This window comes from Myotis myotis, unplaced genomic scaffold (assembly GCF_014108235.1).
Source record: "Myotis myotis isolate mMyoMyo1 unplaced genomic scaffold, mMyoMyo1.p scaffold_m19_p_12, whole genome shotgun sequence".
Lineage (NCBI taxonomy): Eukaryota > Metazoa > Chordata > Mammalia > Chiroptera > Vespertilionidae > Myotis > Myotis myotis.
In genome coordinates, this window is record NW_023416316.1 from 55951463 (window position 1) to 55975092 (window position 23630).

At 45.5% G+C, this 23630-nt stretch overlaps 1 protein-coding gene across 5 annotated transcripts in view; it reads right to left on the bottom strand.

The window, feature by feature from the left end:
• TTC39B (tetratricopeptide repeat domain 39B) overlaps positions 1-21639 on the bottom strand; it is a 118905-nt gene extending 97266 nt beyond the window's left edge. For all 5 annotated transcript variants that reach the window (XM_036331194.1, XM_036331191.1, XM_036331190.1 and 2 more), the window contains exon 1: positions 21446-21639. Coding sequence is in view for 1 of the 5 variants with exons in the window: in XM_036331190.1 (XP_036187083.1) it covers positions 21446-21487 (42 nt within the window). In the remaining 4 variants the exon portion in view is untranslated. The remainder of the gene's footprint in view (positions 1-21445) is intronic.
• Positions 21640-23630: the final 1991 nt, after the last annotated feature.

The following is a 23630-nucleotide window of genomic DNA, read 5'->3' on the forward strand; positions in this document are numbered from 1 at the left end:
ATTGTGTATTATTGAATTTATTTAACATAAATAAGCAAATTATCTTACTCTCCTGTACATATGCCTCTGCTACTAGTTTTATGGCTGTGAAATGAACCTTGGCAATCACTTAATATGTCAAGCACTTCTGTCCTCTAGGGCCCACCCTACCCAATGTGTACTTTCACATGGGGAATATTGAGGGCATGCCATTTCTTCAGGAGAATAATTTCACACAAAACAAACAGCAAAACAGAACCAAGAGACTTTTTTAAAACTGTGTAATTTTGAAATCATCACTAGTAAAGATGTTTTAAAATTAAAATGAACAGAGCTTATAGCTTCTTCCTCTGAATAAATATCATAATTCCATTTATGAATACCCAGGCACTATTCTGGACACTTAGATGATTATTTCTAATTCACAAAAAAATCAGGAAAAAAGTGAGCATTTCACCTTTACTATTACTACTATCACTGTGTCCTGACAATAATAATAACAGGTAACACAACTGAGTGCCAAAAACTGCTCTAAATCCTTACATTCATTAACTCATTTAATTTTCATTATGACCCTAGGAGATAAGACTACTATTCTGTCCAAATAAAGAAACTAAAACTCATAAACATTTAATTAACTTATCCACCATCCCATAGAATGATGAACCTCAGTTTTTCCATCTGTACAACTGGAATAATATCAGTTAGTTTACATCATTGCTGTGAGGTTTAAATGAGATAATGTATTCAATGCCTCGGCACAGTGTTGACACAACTAATAAGTGATTTCTTTTGTTATCATTAACGTGGTTCTATAGATAAAAGGCTCCAGTGCAGCCTAAGGATGAGCAAAAAGAAACTTATTGCATCATCTTGCTCAGGACTAGCAAGAAGTCTAGCAAAAAGCTCAAACATTCCGGCTACCACAGAAAACTGGCAATGAGCATTCCCTTACTCATAGCTCTGCTCCAAAGTAAATGTCTTTCAAAGAGAATATAGCCCTGGCTGGTTTGGCTCAATGGATAGAGCGTCGGCTTATGGACTGAAGGGTCCCAGGTTCAATTCCAGTCAAGGGCACATGCCCAGGTTGCGGGCTTGACTCCCAGCAGGGCGTGCAGGAGGCAGTCGATCAATGATTCTCTTCTCATCATTAGTGTTTCTATCTCTCTTTCCCTCTCCCTTCCTCTCTGAAATCAATAAAATATATTTTTTTAAAAAGAGAGAGAATACAGAATCTGTCTCTTAATATGAGTGCTTGGAAGAGGCGGTTCCCAAAAACTAAGGCTACATACAAAGGTGACGCAAACTGAGGAAGCCCATCAAGCAGGAGAGAGAAGGCCTGAGGACGGGAGTGCACATGCTGAGAATCAGCCAGCCTGGGTTCAAATCCCAGTTTCATGGTGACTCACTAGCTTTTTGGGCTATTTTCCTTTTTTGCGCCTCAGTTTCCCATCTTATAGGGATGTCCACAGAGTAAATGACACATGTGGAAAGCACATAGAACAAAGCAGTGAGTATAAAACGTTTGTAAATATCCCTATTATTGCTGGGTCTTAACTCTCCTAAAGGCACTGGTGAGCACTTCAGGCTGCAGCCTGGAGACGGTTGGGTGGTAGACAGGGTGCAACACTTGGCACTAAAGAGTCTGCCTCCCCTGGCAGATGCATCCTGGTGTCCCCAAACAGATTAGTCTACCACCACACAGGCCAGCAAACTACAACCCGGGATCAAATCCAGCCTGCTGCCTGTCTTTGTAAATGAAGTCTCACTGGAACACTGTCACACTCTACACTTAAATACTATCTATAGCTGTTTTCCTGATACAACCGCAGAGTTGAGTAGTTGCAACTGGCCTTCTACAGAAAAAGTTTGCCTACCTTTGCACAAATAGATAAAACATTGAATTTTCTTCCCTAACCCAATTGGATATTTTGAGAACAGAGTGAGAAACAGATGTGAATAATTTCTAAAATAGGAATTATTTTTTAAAAAATGGCCTTCAATCTTTAAAATGAAGGTGAAATAATGCTAAGAACATGAGTGTAGAGTCCCACCATGAGCTCCATTATTCATGTGTGGCCTTGGGCAAGTCACTTAGCTGCTCTAGGATTCATATTTACTAGTATTCCTGTAAAATAAGGACAACAATAAAACCACACATGTGGGGTTCAAAGAATTACATGAGATGTATAGAGGGTTTGCCCTGGTGTCTAGTCCACAGTAAGTACTCGATAATGTCAGCACTCACTAAACCAGTGATGGCAAACCTATGACACACGTGTCAGAGATGACAGGCGAGCTCATTTTTTTGGTTGATTTTTCTTTGTTAAATGGCATTTAAATATATAAAATAAATATCAAAAATTAAATCTTTGTTTTACTATGGTTGCAAATATCAAAAAATTTCTATATGTGACACGGCACCAGAGTTAAGTTAGGGTTTTTCAAAATGCTGACACGCCGAGCTCAAAAGGTTCGCCATCCTGCACTAAACTATTACTTTCATTGTCATTACTTCCGGGAAAAGCTGCATGTCCAAACACTGGGCCGCTCAGACAGTACTTTCCCTCTCCAAGCATCTCCCCTCATGAGAATTACCGGTGCTAGCAAAGCAGAGATGCTGAGAACTGCAATCCGTTCTTTGGCAGCAGTCTAAGAGAGAAAAAGCTAAGATTTTGATAAATCCACTTCTGTCAACGTTAATTTTCCTCCACTCCCATCAACATTCCCTTCCAACAGTAAGAAATTTTGGGCAAGAATCTAAACATGTATCTACATATTAGTATTATGTAGAGGAATAAACCTTATACTATTAAGACACAGTAACTGACTCAATCCCATCACAAGTGAAATGCTGACTCGGTTTCAAGCAAGAGAAGCAAATTAAATATGGAAACCAGCAGAAAAGAAGAGGCTGCCAGAGGGATTAGTATAATAAATCATATAATTAGTATCTCAAACCTAATAGACATTCTACATTTAAAAATTTAAAAAAATGAATTAAAAATTCTAAACAGCTAAAGACAAATACAAAACTTCTGGTAAAAAAAAATGCATTAAAAAGAATCTGAAGTGACAGCAAAGAGCAATCAGGGCACTTTGGGGGCTGATGCAAATGTACAATATCTTGATAATAGTGGAAGTTAAATGAGGGTATTCATTTATTAAACAATCTGAACACCTAATACGGGTGCATTTCACTACATGCAAATTAAGTCTCGATAAAGTTGATTTTTAAAAGAATTTGAGAAAAATAAACATAAAAAGTTACATATGAAGTATTAAAAATTTGGATGCTGATGTTATGCTAATAATGGCTAACACATCTATAGCACTCTTATGTGCCAAGTACTGTTCTACACACTTTTACATATATGACTTCATTTGCTCTTCATACCAATCCTCTGAAATGGTTTAGTATGATCCCCAGTTTACAAATAGTGAAACTGGGACACAGAGAGGTCAAGTAACTTGCCCCAAATCACAAAGCATCTAAGTGCAGAACCAAAAAAACAACAGATAAAGGTTGTAAAGACAATACACTAGAGAAGAAATCCAGCAGCCAGTTAGCTTGGAAATGTGCACTTAAAAAGTGGTATTATTTTGTCCATGGGAATCGGGAAAATTAGCAACACTGATAATATCCACAGTTTGCATTGCAGAGATGCTGGAAAGCGAACATATACTGTTGCCTCAGACTATTTAGAAGTCAGTCTGGCAATATCTATAAAAAAATGTATGTGCATATACATTTACACAGCAACACTACTTCTAATATTCTATACTATAAAATATTTACACACATGCACAAGGATCTGTGGTAGGCAGGGAGACAGGCGCGAACAGAGCAAGGACGATGGCTCAGGTACAGAAAGAAGGTCACCAGGGCGGAAAGCCCTAGGTGCCGAGGAAAGAACAGCTGTAGGATGGAACCTCATCCCCAGAGTGACCTTTCTGCCCTGGACATAACATCTAGGCCTCAGTTGTATTTCAGCTCCAGGCCCAGAAAAACAGCAAAACCAGATAAGCAACACCACAGCTGACCTCAGGACCAGCTGCACTGGATCATGACCCCTTGCCCTGGTGCTGACCAATCGATCAGTGGCGACCCTGACCCTGAAAGGACACACCTGGAAAGCACAGTAAGGAAGGTGACATTTCAACTAAATTCATTTTATAACCCAAATCCTTCCACACCTGGGATAAGTGAAGAGCACTTTCTGCCTCTAGTAGTAAAACTTTTTTTAAAAATCTTTTTATTTAGAAATAATGTCAAACTTACAGAGAAGTTACCAGAGTAAGAACAGTTCAAAGAACACTAGGTGTTCTTTATCCAGATTCATCTACTGTTAACATTTTGGCCCATCCTATATAATAAAAGCCTACTATGCAAATCGACCGAACAGCAGAACAACCAGTGGAACCGCCCGTCACTATGATGCACACTGACCACCAGGGGGCAGATGCTCAACATAGGAGCTTCCCCCAGCCCACAGGCCCCAGGCCAGCCAAGGCAAGTGCCAGCAGGGGACCCCCCAAATCGGCCTGCAGAGGGAGGTGACCAGCAGCGGCAGTGAGGGGCAGGGCTGGTGAGCGGGGGACACCAGGATGGCCAAGGCAGGTGCCAGCAGGGGCTCCCTCCACCCCGAATGCCCCACCAGTCGCCCCACAGATCAGTCCTGATCACCGGCCAGGCCTAAGGACTCTACCCATGCATGAATTTCATGCATTGGGCCTCTAGTTTGCTTTATCATCTTCTCTTTCCTCCTCCCTTTCCAAACTTCTCTAGCCAGCTAACTAGATCTTTTTTTTTTTTCCTGAGCCACTAAAAAGTAAATTACATGTACTGGGGCCCTTTATCTCTAAATATTTCAGTGTATATTTCCTAAAACTAAGGATACTCTCTCATATAACCAGTTCAGTACATTTGACTGCTCTCAGCTGCTGTCCATCTTCCAATGTTGTCTATTAAGCCAATAATTTTCCCCTACAGTATTCTCCCCCTACTGCGCAGGAGCGAGTCTCGGGTCAAATATTGCATTTAGCAGTCAGGTGTCCTTGGCCTCCTGTAATCTGGAACATTTTCACAGCCTTTCTTTGTCTTTTATGACACTGACATTTTTTGAGAGGACAACCCTCTTTTCCTTTCCTTAAAAATAGAACCTTCCTTATTTAAAGTTTTTGTTGTTTCCTCGTGATTAGATTCAGGTTAGACTACTCCGGAAGGGACACAGTGTCCTTGTCAGGTCATTTATACCTGGAGGCAGAGAGGTTCGCTGCCCCCACTGGTGATGTGAATTTTGATTACCTGGTCAACGTGTTGTCCAGTTTCTCCCTTTCATAGTTACTATTTTTGTCTTGCAAGGAATCTGTAGTGAGATAGTGTAAGACTAGGTATGTATCATACTCCTCACCCAAATTTGCCCCGTAGAATCAGCACTCTGATGATGGCTGCCTGACTCACTCTTTACTATGATAGCTGAAAACTGATTTTCAAGTCCAACACTCCGTCCACCTTTACCAGTCGGCCTGTGGCATTCTCTTGAAAGTAAAAGCCTTCCAGTCTCCTCCATGTATCTATCTAGTTATCATCAATATAGATTTCAAGGATTTCGACTTTTCTAAATGGTCTGTAATACACTACTGTCTTTAATTATTTTTGTGTTCAAATTGTCACAAATTTGGCCTGGGCAACTTTTAAATGTCTCACTACTTACCCCTCTGAGCAAATTCTAATAATAGAACTTGCTTATTATGAGGATTCTGTTTGCCAAGGAACCTTACAAGGTTAAGGCATATCTAAACTTGAGCAATAAGATTCAATTATTTTTCTGAGTCCCCTAATGAAAACTGAGATATGTAGCCACTGACTTACATACTTGATCCACCGTTGTGCATTACAAAATGGACTTTATTCAAATGAGGCTACAGCGAAAAGAAGAACTGCCAACATTAAGAAGCAGAGAAACAGCTAGGGACAAAACAAGCCAACTGTACTAGAGTTTTGCTCAGTCACAACAGAACTGTGAGGAACTTGAGCATAATTCACAAAGACCGGGAGCTCCTGTGAGCCTAACAGACAGATTTGTGGCTGCAGCGGAAGTGAGTTGACTCTGAGTGAGAATTAGATTACACCCTTTCAGACGTACCTTGCGCAAGATCCAAGAGGCTGAGGTCATTTCCCTGCCCCTTTCTGACTTTCCTTGCTGTGATTCAAATGCTGAGGAAACCAGGGTTGTTTCAACAGCAGTACCCCAGCACCCACTCCCCAGCTTCCTGCCTACAAAAGACAGCAGCCACAGAAGCTTCTCCATTCCGGACTCCAGATCCCTGAATCACAGCTACTGCAAAGTGCTGTGAGCTCATCAGCCACAGAACAGAGCACCCCCCCCCCCCCCCCAGGGCAGTGGTCGGCAAATTCATTAGTCAACAGAGCCAAATATCAACAGTACAACGATTGAAATTTCTTTTGAGAGCCAAATTTTTTAAACTTACACTATATAGGTAGGTACATTGTTATTAACTTAATTAGGGCACTCCTAAGGCTTAGGAAGAGCCACACTCAAGGGGCCAAAGAGCCGCTTGTGGCTCGCGAGCCGCAGTTTGCCGACCACGGCCCTAGGGGGTCAGTTCTGGGTGGGACTGCAGGTCATTCCTGGAGGCCCAGCCTAGAACCCCTCCTTCAGCTCTCCATGCATTTTGTAAACACCCATTTCCCTTCATAAACTCTTCTGATTTAAACTACCTACAGCAGTTTCAGCTTCCTGCACTGAAACCCGAGGGAGTGAGACAGATGGCAGAGAAGAAAATAAACAAGATAATATAGAGTGTGATCGCATCTAAAAGGAAATAAACAGGATGTGTAATAGAGAAAAGAGAGAGGCTGCTCTGACGGTGGAACCCGAGGACAGCGGCACTTGGAACCTGATCTCGAAGGTGAGGACGGTAAGTTGAGAAGGAGCCAGTCATGTGAAGGGCTGGTGAAGTCCGCCAGGCGGGGAAAATCGCCAGGCGGGGCAATCGCCGTGCAGGAGCACCAAGGTGGGAATGAACTGGGCAGGTTCAAAACACCTGCCGGCAGCTAGGGTGGCTACAGCAGAGGGAAGGAGAGGGAGAAGGGCAGGAGGTACACTGGAGGAGGAACGCAAAAGCCAGACCGCGCAGCCCACAGGAAGTGGTGTGGGTTTTATTCTAAATGTTACAGAAAGCCACTAACCAGTTTTAAGCAGGGGAGTCCCCTGAATGAATGTTTGTACAGGGGCACTTGGCAGAGGGGAGCTGGGAGACCAATTAGATAGGATGCTCTCCCAGGACCACGGGCATGAGAAGGCAGTGGTGTGGTGGGGGGAGCTGGTGGTGGAGATGGACAGAAGGCATTGGTTTGCAGTAAGGAGCCATGTTCTGTAGGTAGATTCAACAGGACTAGCTGATGACAGAGAAATGGAGCAAAAGAAGGGTCAGTTGCAGGGAACAGAAAGGGAAAATGAAACATGAAGCAAGGGGAGGGCTTTATTGATTGTGCAATGCTGTTTTATAAATTGTTCCCCCAAAGCAGGGGTCCTCAAACTACGGCCCGCGGGCCACATGCAAATACAAATATTGTATTTGTTCCCGTTTTGTTTTTTTACTTCAAAATAAGATATGTGCAGTGTGCACAGGAATTTGTTCATAGTTTTTTTTTAAACTATAGTCCGGCCCTCCAACAGTCTGAGGGACAGTGAACTGGCCCCCTGTTTAAAAAGTTTGAGGACCCCTGCCCCAAAGGCTCATGTTTGCTCCTGAAATAATTGTGGGAAGGGCAACTGTCTCCAAGTTGCCACAAGTGAAATGCAATGCTTTACAGCCTTTAACAAAGAAGATAGGAATTCACTTAAGCATGTCACATGTCACATGTCCCTCAGCAGGAGCCTAATCTGTTGTCAACTGAAACTTCCTTCCCCAAACAGCAAAGTTCTGATGTGGACAGAGCCTTATTTAAGTTAAAAATGTAACTTCCTCCTCCATAAGCTACAAAGGAAAATAAAAAGGTAAATCTTCAGAAGAAAAAAGGATCCTTTCCAAGCCAGTATCTTTACTTTTTAAATTTCAAACGTAATTAGCAATGCGATTAGACTCTACAATTTATGAAACCAGAGGTTTGCTTTATGTCGGGTGCAAAAAGAACTCCATCAGTCTCAATTTTTCTATTTTGAAAAGTTGGGAGGAATACCAAATGTTATTATTACTAAATGAGCAGCTTTGTTAGAAATGTGAATACTGCAGGCTCCTAAAAGCATTAGGTATATGAATAAATTATAATCGTCCTCACTTTGTGAATGCTCCCAGCTAGACTGCATAAGTCATTCCACTTCAGCCCCACTGCAGGAGTCACTTCTCCAAAAGGACGCCTACCACTGTTTGTATTTTAAAATAAAAACAAAACAACTTCCCTCCCCAAACTAGTTCTTAAATTAATATCAGCAAATAAATATTTAATGTCAAGATGTGCACACAGACACTGGGGCAGTGGGGGCTTGCCCAGGGTGGGAATGGTTGGGGGGGTGGGGAGGGCGGAGGTCAATTGGGGGAAAAGGAGACATATGTAAAACTTTAGACAATAAAAAAAAACATAAAAAAGATGTTCAATATGCCCAGTTGCAGTATTTGATACAATCTTACTACGACTCTTTCCTGCTCTATAAAATTCTAACCATCTGAATGTACTGATAAAAAAGCAAAATATATACATATTGTCGAATTAATGGTTGCAACTAAGTATTTACACTATGGCAGGCACCAAGTGTGACACCCGGCTACACACAGGGACTCTATAAGGTGGGCATCAGGATCCCCATTTGACGGATGAGACTGAAGTTCACACGGTCACACTGCCAGCAGGTGACAGAGCCCAACCCAGGTCTGCTAACCTGCAAGCCCACCTGTGTTCTGTCCTCTCTCCCACATGCCTTCCTAGGCACAGACACAACAAATCTGAAATTCGGGGGTGCCTGACAAGAGGCTCCTTTGCTGAACTCTTTGTCCTACTTGAGACTGTAATTATGGTGACAGTCCCTTTCATCCAACTGTTAATGGCTCAGAAATGCAAATGTTTGTTCATCTTTCTAGCAAGTCATGTCAGATAAATAGCAACTGCCTGGGGGAATAAACTAGAAAGTCCTGGAAAACCATGACTATTTTGGACACGGTAATTCACACAGCCCTCAGGCCTCTCTTCTTGATGTCACGGGGTGGGAACTCAGCAAGCACTGGCCCAAATGTACCCTGCTCTCCAGTCTTGCTTTTCAATACCTAACACTTTTGCTTGATCCCCATCATATATATTGGCTGCTCGTCTTTATTTCTGCCTGGGAAGTTCTATTTTATCCTGGTGAATTTTAATGTTTCAATTGATTTAAATGTGAAAGTTTACTGAGGTGAGAGCGAATGGGCACAAGGAATCCTAATGGGGTGATGGACATGCCCTTAAATTGATTGTAGTGGTGGCTGCACAACTCTGTAAATTTACTAAACATCATTGAATTGTACATTTAAAGGGAGTGAGTTTATGGCATGTAAATGATACCTCAATAAAGCTCTCTTTTAAGTATATGGAGGTCATGCTAACAGATGATGGGGGTGAATTCCCCTTTCTGGTTGAGAGGAGAGAAATCTCACACTGTTAGAAAGCGCTAAGGGGAGTGCCTTTGCTGCTTTCTGTGCTGCTTTCTTTCGGAACACCTGGGCGCCTACATCCCATCCCACCGGGTGTCACAACACATATGCCAAAGGAGAAATATTTCTCCTTCCAGGCAGCCAAGCATGTTAAATAGTTGTTGAGTGTCTGCAAGGGAAAGGAGGAGGGAATGAGTATTTGGAAAGGCTGGAGGAGGAGTGATCCCTAAGGAAGGTCTTAAATGCTGAAGAGCAGTGGCCAAGTGAAGGGACAGCATATAAAAAAGCTGGGAAGAGAGACAGGACTGACCTGCTGGGAGGTGAGGTATAGATGGGGGTCTACAAGCCCTTCAGCATGGTTGATGTTAAAGATCATGTTAGGAATACAGACTCCCGGGAGCCACTCAGACCTACTGAATAGGAATGGCTGGTGGTGGGGCCTAGGAACATCCATCTTAACAAGCCACCCATCCCCCTAACCAGGTGCTCTGTGCTCACCAACGTGTGAGAACCAGTGAGCTGGATCCTAAGCAAGGCCTTATGTGCCATGCTAAAGTGTTTGCATTGTACCTCACAGGCTGGGGACAGATTTTTAAGCAGCAAGGTGGCAATGGATTTGAACTTTAGAAAGAGCAGTCTGGATAGCACATTGCCTTGGGGCAGAACAAAAATCCCAAAGCTCCCTCCAGAGCCCAGGAATCCACAAACATTGTCACCTCCTTTACCTTTTAACCGCTTACACTAGGTAACCTAACAGAAAGCATGCCTTTGATAGGTCCAAGTCTCCAACTAAAACATCTAGGTGCTACGTGGAAAAAAAAAAAAATTGTAAGAACCATTACGGCATTCACAAATATTAGCAAAGGGGACCCTTCCACACAGCAAAATGTGTGGAGAAACCAGAGGTTACCACGCATACTATTTATATGTTGGTGGGCAAAGCCATTTTTAAAATATTAGTGACTGCCACTTCCCTTGCTCACAAGTCTAACACTGTTCTGCTTAGACAGGCGGACCTCCGAGTCCATGTTGACTCTTTTGTGGTGTTTGCCCCTCCCCCCTCAGTGTCAACCATCCACATCCTACATCCTTAATAGTAATGCTGAGAGCCAACATTGGCGCCCACGACCCAAACGCATTATAGGGCTTTAATCCTCACCTTAACCCTCAGAAGGAGGTTCTCTTATCTCCAATTTACAGATGAAGAAACTGAAGCTCAGAGAGAGTAATGTATTCAAGGTTGTACATGGAGGTGCAGCCACTGTGGAGAACAGTATGGAGCTACCTCAGAAGACTAAAAATGGAACTCCCATTTGACCCAGTGATCCCACTACTAGGAATATATCCCAAGAAACCAGAAACGCCAATCAGAAAGGATATATGCACCCCTATGTTCATAGCAGCACAATTCACCATAGCTAAGATCTGGAAACAGCCTAAGTGCCCATCAGCAGATGAGTGGATTAGAAAACTGTGGTACATATACACAATGGAATACTATGCTGCGGTAAAAAAAAAGGAACTCTTGCCTTTTGCAACAGCATGGATGGAACTGGAGAGCATTATGCTAAGTGAAATAAGCCAGTCAGAGAAAGATAAATACCACATGATCTCACTCATTTGTGGATTATAGAGAACAACATAGACTGATGAAAAGGGACAGACCCAAAGACTGAGAAACAGCGATCAGGCTATCAATCCCCAGAAGGAAAGTAGGGGAGGGTGGGGGTAAGGGGAAGAGATCAACCGAAGGACTTGTATACATGTATATAAGCCAAACCAATGGACATGGACAACAGGGGGATGGGAGCATGAGTTTGTGTGTGGGGGGGGGAGGTTGGGGGTTAATGGGGGGGGATGAGGACACATTTGTAATACCTTAACTAATAATAATAATAATAATAATAATAATAATAATAAAAGATTGTACATGGAGAAGGGACGTCCATGTGACTCCAGAACTTGTCTGATACCGCTTCATGGAATATGCCAACTAGATTTATATTTTCTCCTAGTTTTTTATGCCTATACAAGTATTTAGGAAATAAGCAAATTTATAAGGCTTACAACACATTGTAAACAACTTACATACAGCTCTAGAAATCACCTAGTATGGGAGTCAGCCTCGTAGGCCATAGGATCTGTGTCCCAACTACTCAACGCTGCCATTGTAGTGCACAAGCATCCATAGGCAACACCTGAATGAATGGGGGCATGGCTGTGTTCCAATAAAACTTCATCTACAACAACAGGCAGGAAGCAGGCAGGCTACATTTGGCCTTCCTGGGACGTCCCCTAACCTAGTGGAAAGGGCACAGTACATAGAGTTAGAGCATGTGGCTGCTAACCCTGGTTCTGTGCCCAGGCAAGCTGAATGACCTTGGGCCAGTCACTTCCTGACTGTGTCTAGGATGTGTACTTCTGCGGAATTTTCTTCTCAATTGACTGCAAATATAAGGTGAAACTATTTGAGTACACTAAAACAGCCATGGCAGATTTTTCATCAAACCCATAAGTAATGAACAGTACCAGCAATACCTTAGGATAAAGCATAAGGGAAAAGAGAACTGGCTTTCAAGAGTACTTCTACGTCCAGGTGCTTTGTAAAACAGAATCTTATTTCATCTTCATCATCAACCTTGTAGGGTAGATATATTCCCATTTTATAAATGAAGAGCATCCAACTAATCCAATAACATGCCAAAGGTCACAGAGCAAATTTGAAGCCAGGATCTGAACCCAAAGCTGGCCGCTCCCCACAAGCTCAGTATCGCTGTGTGGGGGCTGCTTTGGGCCAACAGATCCTCGGTCAATGATTCTGCAAGGTGATGACTATGAGTGCTTCTCCGAGAGGGTATGGAGTCAGGCTTCAATCCCTCATTCTCTCTCTCTCTGTCATCTGTCTTGCCCGCCTCCTCTCAAAAAGATCAGACCCCACTGGGCCTGAAAAATGAGGTGAGAATCTGAGGTTTGTTTCCTTTAGTTCTGAATGAAATAATTGGGATTCATAAGAAGACAAAGACCGGGAACCCCAGGACTCTAGGAGAAAGTGCTCTAAGGAAGCAGGAGAGGAGAAAAGAAGGACTGAGGAGCCCCTGAGAGAACGCCTGACTGGTCCTGCTGACCACACCAGAGGGAACGGGGTGTCTCAGAACTCAGCCGAGGGTAAGCCTATGTGATGAAACATAAGCCTATGGAGTTACGCAAAGGTGTCTGCCTGTCTCCTTAACCGCTGCATTGCAGTGTATAGCTATCAGTTTAAAACTGCATTTTGAAAATGGGGTTGAGGAAGGAGAAAGTGAAACCAAGAAATGTTATCATCATTGCTTCCTTTATTCAAAAAGAGAAAGAATGAGAGAGAGAGAAGGGAAAACATTCCATAAATATGGGAGAAAACATGTGTCTCTCTCCACTGTCAAAAATAAGAAGGAAAAAAACACACACAAAAACTCCTTAGCTGAGGGCTCAGGGTGGATCTAAATCTGCTGGAACACACAGCACCGCTCTGCTGCCTCAACCACCTCACTGCACCATGGCCTCCTCATGCTCTGTCCAGGCCTGAGCATGTCTCCCCTGTCGCTGCCTCCGCCTCAAGGAATGAAGGTATGATGTGCTCCGCCACTGCCTGCTGAAATGCCACCCTCAAGGGCCAGGTCAAATATCACCCTCTAGATCACAGATGTCAACGGTGAGAGGAACTTCAGAAACAGATCAGCAGTGCCAGTTCCTTCGTGTCAGCTCTGAGCACAGCAGGCCCACAAGGATTAAGTCACACAGCTGGGCAGTAAAGACTTGGTCTGCAAACCAAGTCGACCGACCTGGGTAGGGGCATGCCCTCGCCATGTGTCCGCGGCAGCCCTGTGAATGCTCTCTGCTCTCTTCTTCTAGGAGCACCAGGCTGCTCACTCTCTCTCTCTGGACTCTCCCCTACACGTCAGGATAGAGTTGTTTGCTGTGTCCACATTCCTGACCGGCTGCTCCAATGGGGAGCCATACCCTGCCCATCACGTTACCCCAGTACTTAGCTACCCTTGCATATAGTGGGCCTTCAGTGAGCTGTTCACAGTCATTGGACAGACGAAACAAAACACCAGAAAACCACATGCTTCTCCATCTCTGGTGTGCCTCCCTCCGATCAGCCTGCCTGCACTCCAGAGAGAGCCACCTGCCCACAGTGCCGATCCCTCCACACTTCTCTTCAGCTTAAAACACTAGATACACACCATGATAGTCACAATTTGGCATGAAAGACGTGAAAACGGCCCTTCCTGCCCTTCTAGTATTGTCCCTTCTACCCAGAGCACCACAAGCTCTCCCTCACCTCCATGCCTTATGCCTGCTAGGTCCTCTCCCTGAGACAAACTTCAAGTGTTCCCTCATGCCCAGCTCTCTGCTCAGCCCTACTTACCCTGCAAGATCCAGAATTCCAAAAATATGGCCTCTTCAAGGAAACCTTCCCTGACTACCCATCCCCCCCAGAATTCACAGTATCAGATTCACATTGTGGATCATTAGTAACAGCACCCAAGGGCAAGGAACTAAGATAAGAAGTGAAACAGCTAACTGAAGGAAGGACTGATACCTGCCTAGAGGTGAGGTGCACTCCTCTGTGCTCCCAAAGCACCTGGCACCCCTTCTCCATGGTTCCCAGCATGCAGCAGTACATCTATTTGTCTACACACCTGCCCCAGTTCCTGACTAGACCATAACTTAGGGCGACAGCTATGTTTGCCTCTCCTGGACCTAGCACAAAATCCAACACATTAAATTAGACTCAATAATTCTCACTAGTTACAATGAGACCCAACAAATGTAGGCTGTCCCCAAAAAATGTACACACATACTTTGAATAATTATAAAGGCAGTGCATGTATATATGTGATATATATATCATTTTACTAAACTATTTTAAAATATGTAAGATATATGTGTATATATACATGTATATATACGTCCTATATAATAAAACCCTAATATGCAAATTGACCAAACGGCAGAATGACTGGTCACTGTGACACTCACTGACCACCAGGGTGGCAGACGCTCAATGCAGGAGCTGCCCCTGGTGGTCAGTGCACTCCCACAGGGGGAGCGCTGCTCAGCCAGAAGCCGGGCTCATGGCTGGCGAGCACAGCAGCAGTGGTGGGAGCCTCTCCTGCTTCCGCCAAAGGCAGGAAGTAAGGAGTGAGGGGTCCCAGACTGCAAGAGCCCCGGACTGTGAGAGGGATGTCTGACTGCCAGCAGCAAACATCCCCCAAAGGGTACCAACTGCAAGAGGGCGCAGGCCAGGCTGAGGGACCCCCCACACACACCAAGTGCACGAATTGTGTGCACCGGGCCTCTAGTATATATATATATATATATATATATATATATATATATATATAATTTTTCTAAAATATGTAGGCCTTATGTACATATCAGCATAATATCAGCAATACAATCAAGAGGACATGTCCCCAGATCTCAGCAGAAAAGCATTTACTACACACCCACAGTCTTAAAGAGCTTAAGGAGCATATTGGAATGATGAACTCCCAGGCATTCAACACTTGAGGAGTCCCTGTGAAGAGGTGCAGTGACCTAACCAATTGAGCCATCTAGCCAGAGTGGCTCTGAGTACATGACCAATTTCCACTAAGCACAGGAGAGGAAGAGGAGAGCACTGGAGACCAGCAAATGTTTGCAAAGGAAAACTCTCTCCCAGAAGCCTCACAAGTGCCCAGAGAGTCCCCAGGTGCTCAATCTCTGTGCAGTGAGCACACAGTGGCTTCAGGAGACCCACCCGAGATGGCCACTGGGCACCTGAGCCTAGGGGCTGGGGAGCTGTCAACAGATGGCTTAGAATTCGGTGGTTCTCAACCCTCTGGCCCTTTAAATACAGTTCCTCATGTTGTGACCCAACCATAAAATTATTTTTGTTGCTACTTCATAACTGTAATGTTGCTACTGTTATGAATCGTAATGTAAATATCTGATATGCAGGATGGTCTTAGGTGACCCCTGTGAAAGGGTCGTTCGACCGCCAAAGGGGTCGCGACCCACAGGTTGAGAACCGCTGGCTTAGATGGAAACCACGAGCCTCACAGAATTCACAGAATCAGATTCACATGTGGATCATTAGTAACAGCCCCGAGGGCAGGGAACTAAGATAAGAAGGTAAACAGCTAACTGAAGGACGAACTGATACCTGCCCAGAGAAGCATACCTGCACTATTGCACTGGAAAGGAAGAAGGGAGTATCCAGGTGTGCGGGGAAGGAAGGAGAAAATGAGGGCAGTGTTCACGGAGAAAGTAGCAGCAGCCTCTTGCTCTTCCTGCTGCCACCTCCACAATCTGGCTGCATCAACTTTACCAGATTTATCTTCCTAAAATAACCTATCACACTAGTGTCTAGGGGTTGGGGAGCTGTCCCGGCCGGGGTGCTCAATGGTTAGATCATCAGCCTATGCATGGAAAGGTCATGGGTTCGATCCCCAGTCCTGGTCAGTCTAGGGCAGTGGTCGGCAAACTACGGCTCACAAGCCACATGCGGCTCTTTGGCCCCTTGAGTGTGGCTCTTCCTAAGCCTTAGGATTACCCTAATTAAGTTAATAACAATATACCTACCTATATAGTTTAAGTTTAAAAAATGTGGCTCTCAAAGAAATTTCAATCGTTGTACTGTTGATATTTGGCTCTGTTGACTAATGAGTTTGCCGACCATTGGTCGGGTGTAGTGGAGGCAAACAATTGATGTGTCTCACATAGATGTTTCTCTCTCTCCTCTCCCCTCCCACTCTCTCTAAAATCAATGGAAAATATATCCTCGGGTGAGGATTAACAAAATAAATAAATTAAAAATAAAAATTAAAAAAGAAACCTTCCATCACAGGGATGTAAAGTACAGAATAGAGAATATAGTCAATAATATTGTAATAAATATGTATGGTGCCAGGTGGGTACTGGAAATATAAAGGGAAATACTTTGCAGAGTATATGATTGTCTAACCACTACGCTGTATATCTGAAACTAATACAAAATAATACTGAATGTAAAAAAAAATATATATATAACTTTGATTACATGAAAAAAGAAGTCCAGATTCCCAATTTTCTAGAATAACCCAAACTCCTTAGCCTGACATTCAGACACTGTACCACGTGGTCCAAGCTGGCAGTGCAGGCTCAGCCCTCACCAGCTCTCCTTCCAATGGCTGAATCCCTGCTGAACCCAGGTGCACTCGTCTCAAGGTCCACCCAGGCCTGAGCTTATCCCATTGCCCCTCCCAGCATTATCTTGCTCACCCCTCAAGCCCCAGTCCAAAGACCATCCCCTCTTTAAAGTCTTTGCCAGCCACTAAACTAGGTTGTCAGCCATCACTTTTTGCACCTGCTGTCCTAGGGTAATTCCTAAAAGCACCCCGTTTACTCTCATAGTGCCCTATTATGACAACAAATTACATGGCCCTTCTACCGAAAACCTATCCTGGTTCAAAGACAGAACTGGCTACTTGTGTACCTGTGTCCTTTGCAAGAGAGTTCTGCAGGGCAATCGTGTTGTCTGACCTCAGTGTGTGCTTCCGGCATCTAAAGCAGTGGTTCTCAACCTTGGCTGCACATTAGAATCACCTGGGAATCTTTTTAAAATCCTGATTTCTGGGCCTCACAACATTAGTAACAAAGAAACAGAATTTCCGGAGGATGAGGCCCAGAAATCAGAATTTTAATATAAAACCTAATGTATCAATTTACATGTGCAAATTACCAATTTCTACATAATAGAAATATCACCAAATTTTTAAAAGACATTCAAAACTATTATTTTTCCAGCAAAGGTAAACCAATTGAAAAATTCTTAGAAGTTATTTTTAATGAAATTAACTCTTGTTTTAATTTAACTAGGTACTAGATATTCATTCAGTTATTGTCAATATATCCTCCTCACCCAAGGAGAGAGAAGGGAGGGAGGGAAGAAGGGAGGAAGGAAAAAGCTTCAATGTGAGAGAGAGACATCAATGGGTTGCCTCCTACACCCCCCGCAATGGGGCAGGTGATGGAACCTGTAACCTAGATACTTGCCCTTGATAGGGAATCGAACCCTGGACCCTTCAGTGCAGGTGGGGGGTGGGCAAATAATAAAATGTAAACAAACTATTTTTATTTAATTCTCAAATCCCAAATCACGCAAAAGCACAGAGGGCCAAACAAAGCAAGAAGGGCAGCCAAAAGTCCATAAGAATGAGGAGTTCACCAAGAGAGATACAACTTCAAGATCAAGCAACTGGTGGTCCTCCAGTCACAGCCATCTATTTGCCATAGATTTGTGGTATTGACCTTGCACAATTTCTGTCTACCTTTCATGAACCTGATGTCAATGTTGCTTGTGTAATTCCCAAGAAAACCTAATGTTACGAAATGAGATTTTGTTAACCAGGCTTTGAAGGACCACACACCATTGTAAAATCTAAGATGTTTTTGTCTCCCCTCCAGAATCAATTTTTAACAACTTTGAGGTTGCAAGGCCTGACCTCTGTATTCTCACATTTATCCTCCTAGGGGGGAAAAAAAAAAGCATCCATTTGCACTGCATCCCACAGCTATCATGAGAGCTCTTCTACTACCATTATCTCTTTACTTTGAAAGAAAAGAGATCCCCATATTATTAACCCTTCTCCCAAAAAGGAGCCCCCCCCCCCCCGCTCCAGAACCGCAGACTTTTAGAGCTGGAAGAACACTTCGGGCTCATCCAGCCCCTCCTTCTTCATATGAAGAAACAACAGAGCCCTAAGAAGTTGAGAGACATGTCAATCAAAGTCACCAGTTACGGGCAAGGTCCTGGTCTGTCTAGTTCGCTGCTGTGTCTCTGCGCTAGCGCCGGGTTTGACACATGAGACGGTCAGATGTTTGCACACATAATGAATGAATGGTTACGGGGCAAATGAGTGACAGGACTCAGAGCCCAGTTCACCTAATTCCGAGGCAGTTAAGTTTCCAATTATACCACTTGGCACTCGTATTACCCTTTCCAACCACAACCTTCTATTGCCCTGGAGTATCAAAGAGTGGCCACAAAGACTATTAAATGTTTAGTGTTTGAAAAACTTCCCAGCTGATATAAGCTGTTTTAGTTCACACAACCAGTAAAGTTGAAGAGCAGGGTCTTGTTCACTCGTGTGCAGAGCATTTCATCCCACTGAAAGTTAGGAACTTTCTGCAAATGAGGATACCCAGTCTACACTGCACTATTCCTAACTTGCTTACCTTGCCTGAGCTCTTTTCCAGAACCCTGTACACATGTCACATCCCCCAACCCAGACTGAGAACCCTAGACTGTCAAAACTGTGTCTTGTCTTTCTAAAGCACCTACCAAGTTTGAACACAGAGCAAATGTTCGATAAATGTTTGTAAACTTCTACCGATGGAACGGGTGCACCATGAGGGACAAAAGTGGATTTGGCATGAACAAAAAATACTACTTGTACCTTGCTCATCTCCTAGGACAATGGTTCTCAACCTTCCTAATGCCGCGGCCCTTTAATACAGTTCCTCATGTTGTGGTGACCCCCAACCATAAAATTATTTTCGTTGCTACTTCATAACTGTCATTTTGCTACTCTTATGAATTGTAATGTAAATATCTGATATGCAGGATGTATTTTCATTGTTACAAATTGAACATAATTAAAGCATAGTGATTAATCACACAAACAATATGTAATTATAAATGTGTTTTCCGATGGTCTTAGGCGACCCCTGTGAAAGGGTCGTTTGACCCCCAAAGGGGTCGCGACCCACAGGTTGAGAACCGCTGTCCTAGGACCAGTACGGAACCTAATATGTAATAGGTGCCTAATAGTTACTACATTTAAAAAGTGAATGAAATATATGGCAAAATATAAGAAATTACTGAGCAGCATTTTTTTCTGCAGTCACTCATTTGTTCCTTCATTCAACAAATACGTATTCATCAAGTATCTGTGTGGCAGGATCTCTGCTGCTCTGAAACCTAACTTCCCCCACAGAGCTACCGCCCTTCTAATGCATCTCCACACATCTGCTCCTCTTGCAGGCAGTGGGCATAGCCCGGGTGGCCATATGTCTCGATGTGCCCAGGAGTGTCCCAGTTTACACCTATTGTCCAAGCGTGAATTATTAAGAGCAGCCGCTTTCTCTCGCAACAATACCCTGCTCTAGAGGCTAGACAGTTAGCCCTAAGAGTAGCACTCGGCCCCCGCCCCATGAGCAGAGTAGGGATTCAAAATTTTCACTCCACCTTTACCAGCTACTCTGTCTTGTTTCCTCATTTATAACATGGGCATAACACTGATTAAACCAAATGGTTACCCAGAGAAGCAGCTAGGGACAAGGCTGGAACATCGGATGGAGACTGCACTGTACAGAGCCTTGCATGCCAGGTTCATGGATACTAAATTCAATATTCAGCAGGGAGCCATAACAATTTTTGAGGAATGGAGCGCCTACAAAAGTGTTACCACCTTGATTACAGCAGAGAACTAAGGAATGAAAAACAGCTGGTTCCCCGACATACCAAAAAGACAGCCTAAAGCTATAAAGAAAGGTTGTCACAGACGAAATTAGCAACAAATGCAATCTCGCACCCTTTGCTTTTGTAGGTGGTTTAAAAGTCTCAACAGAAAATAGATGCAGTTGAGCAAGCTCTAGCTAGCTCCTTGGTCTGTGAGCTTGGTGCCCTCGCCGCCAGGGACAGGCTGTGACGAAGGCTCTGGAGCGCCAGGCTTGCCCTCTTGTCTGCAGGTCCCGTCAAGGAGGTATACAGGCCGGGCTCGGTTTGGTTTTTCTTTTAAGGGCTACATCTAAAACATCGTGTTCACGGTCAGGAGTTTCCCGGCTTTGAGGAGCTGGATGGGAATCTTAACCCGCCTCCTCCCGATCTTCCACTATTGCATCATTTGAAACTAAGCCTCCTCAGGCAGCGACTTGTAAGATTCGAGTCAGGTAAAATGGCAGCAGCAGCAGCAGCAGCAGCCGGCCTCAACTTCCAGCTCCTGAGAGCGCGTCTGCCCGGAGCCGCCAAGTGCTCAGAGGAAGAGCCTGTAACATCAACAGGTCCTGCGCGCGCGCCCGAAGGTGCCCAGACCCGGGCGCGCCGGCCGCAGGAGGAAGTGGTTAATTACTTCGATACAGTGGAGACGACAGGATGCCGGAGTCGGTTCCGCAGCGCCTTCTCTCTGTCTACACCACCGACACTGGGGACCTGCTTGGGGAAGGCCGGGCCCCGGGGACGGCGGGGAGGGAGAGCGCCGCTCCTGGGCGGCTGCTCCGGGCCCTCGGCGCCCCAGCCCTTCGGCAGCCCCAGCCCTTCGCACCCGGGAAGACACCCCTGGGGTTCTTCTTCCTCTGACTGTCCCCCTCCTCTCATCGGCTTTACAGAAGCCTTTCGGTTCTGCCACCAGGAAACTTCCGTGGAAGGTGAGACTCCATCCCAGCTCAAGACACCATGGCGCGAACCGGCGATGGCCAGCGTCGGGACTTGGGGGCCAGACCTCATAAAGCCTGGTGTACCCCGAGAGGCCCCGAACAGCTCCGAGCCCTCGCACCCACGCACCCGACGACCGGACGTAGTGTCCCCCATCCACACACCCCCAAGGTGCCGGCGCCCGGAACCCCGGCACCGCCTCCGCTCCGAGCGCCGCGGGGACCCCCCTCGCTCCCGCGGGGACCTCCCTTCCGCGCTCCTGCCCATCCCTCCAGGCGGGAGGCTGCCGGTCCCAAACTGGGACCAAGGAGGCGGGACTTTAGCCATCCCGGCCGGGTCCAGGCGCAGTGCCCAGACCCCCCCACCGGCCAGTACCTCGTCCGCTTCCAGCTCGGCTCGGTTGCCTACGAGCGCCATATTCCTCCTCCGCCTGCCGCCACCCAAAACCCAGCAGGGAGCTCAGAGCCGACTCCGCTTCTCCGCTCCGGGCTCAGCCCCGCGCCAGTGTGGGAGGAAGGGGGCAGCCCCGCCTCCCGCCGGCTCCCGGGCGGGGCCAGGGAGCAGCTACACAGGCGCTTTCCCCGCCCCTGGCGTCCGCAGACCTGCCGAGCATCCATCTCCCCCAGGGGCGCCGGGCGGCCCTCCTCGCCGGGGCCCCGCCCCCACAGGCCTCGCCCCGCCCCCACAGGCCTCGCCCCGCCCCCCCACGCGGCTCAGACGGTTCAGCCAACCAGGTTCCCCCGACGAGTCTCAGCCCACAGTCCGCATCTGCCTTGGACCCCCACGTGGGCGGGGCCACTCAGTGGGCGGAGTCACCTCGCACCCCGAGGCTTCCCGGGTTGGCCCACCCTCCCGTGAGGAACCTGAGGTCCCCGTTTCCAGCGCTCTGCAGAGGGCAGGTGCTCCCTGGAGCCCAGAGAGGGCCGGCTGGACGAGGCCAAGGTCAAAGCCGCGCTACCCCTGGGTCCTCTGAAGCGTCCACATGGTCCTCGGACTGAGGCCAGTCCTCTTCCCTCGCAGGTGGACACCGGGTCTCACAAGATGGTGTGGCCAGAGTGCCTTGTGTCACTGTCTCCCGTCACCCAGAGGCCTCTGTCATAGGTCCGTCAGTGGCATCATCAGACACAGGGATGCCGTGTTTGCTTCCGTGTATTTTTTTTTTTTTTTGTATCCTAACCCGAGGATATTTTTCCATTGATTTTTAGGGAGAATGGCAGAGAGAGGGAAAGACAGAGGAACATCCATGTGAGAGAAACACATCAATTGGTTGCCTCCTGCAGGAGCTCTGACCCGGGCCCTGGCCAGGGAGGAGCCTGCAACCCAGGTACATGCCCTTGACCAGAATGGAACCCGGGACCCTTTGGTCCGCAGGCCGGTGATCTAACCACTGAGCCAAACCTGCTAGGGCTGCTTCCAAGTATGTGTGAAAACTAAAAGAAAAATCATGGACACATATTTATACTACTTAGTGCTCCTCTACCCCTCCTCCCACTGCCCTGTCACCTTTATGTCCCCAGCACCCCACACTGACCCCTTTTGTCACCCCAAACCTAGGTGTATATGTGCTTGATGAGGGGTGCTGTTTACTTCAAGGCTGGATCCCAGCACCTAGTGTCCTGTATGTAGTAGGTGCTCAACAAATACTTGTTGCCTGAGTTTAGAAACTGATTCTTGCTTCTAACATGTAAAATAATCGAAGTATCCAACTGGTAAATTCAAAGCTATATTTCGGGGGGAGGGAGTGTCAGCTTTATTGTACATACCATAAAATTCACCAAGTTTAAGTGTATAATTGGATGACAAATGTTTGCAAAACAGCATCCCAAAGATAATACAGAAACCTCCCCCCCCCCAAAAAAAAAAAAAAAGTTTCCTGTGCCTCTTTGCTGTTAATGTCCTATCCCCAGTCCCTGACCTCTGGCAACCACTGATCTGCTTTCTACCACCATCATTTACCTTTCCTAGAATTTCATATACGTAAATTGAATCAGAGCATGTAGTCCTTTGTGGCTGCTCATGAAAGACTAATGGTCATCAAGTGATAACTATAAAAGTAGCTAACACTTACTGAGTATTTCTTCTATGCCAGGAGTATGCGAAGCCCCTTGCATATATGATTTCATTCATCCTTCACAACCCCATGAAGTAGGTGCTGTCAACTTGCAGATGAGTAAACCCATGCTCAGAAAGTTTAAGTAAGTTGCTTGAGGTCAGGCAGCTATGAAGCAAGTAGGGTTGCCAGAATCTGAGCTCCAGCAGTTTGACTCGGGGTGTGGCTGGTAACCATTTCTCTGCACTTCCTCCAGCCATCCTCCCTCTCTGTCTCCCTATTTGTTTCAGTAGAGCAATGCCTGAACATGTCAACTACACATATTTTCAGTGAATCATCTTTGCATCCTTGAATTGCTCTACAATTTTAATGAGTACGTATGTAACTTTATACTAGAAAAATAAATAACATGGCTTCGACCCTATAAATCCCATTTTTTAAAAAAAAAACAGGTTAGATTGTGGTGATGGTTGCACAACTCTATGAATTTACTACAAACCATGAATTGTA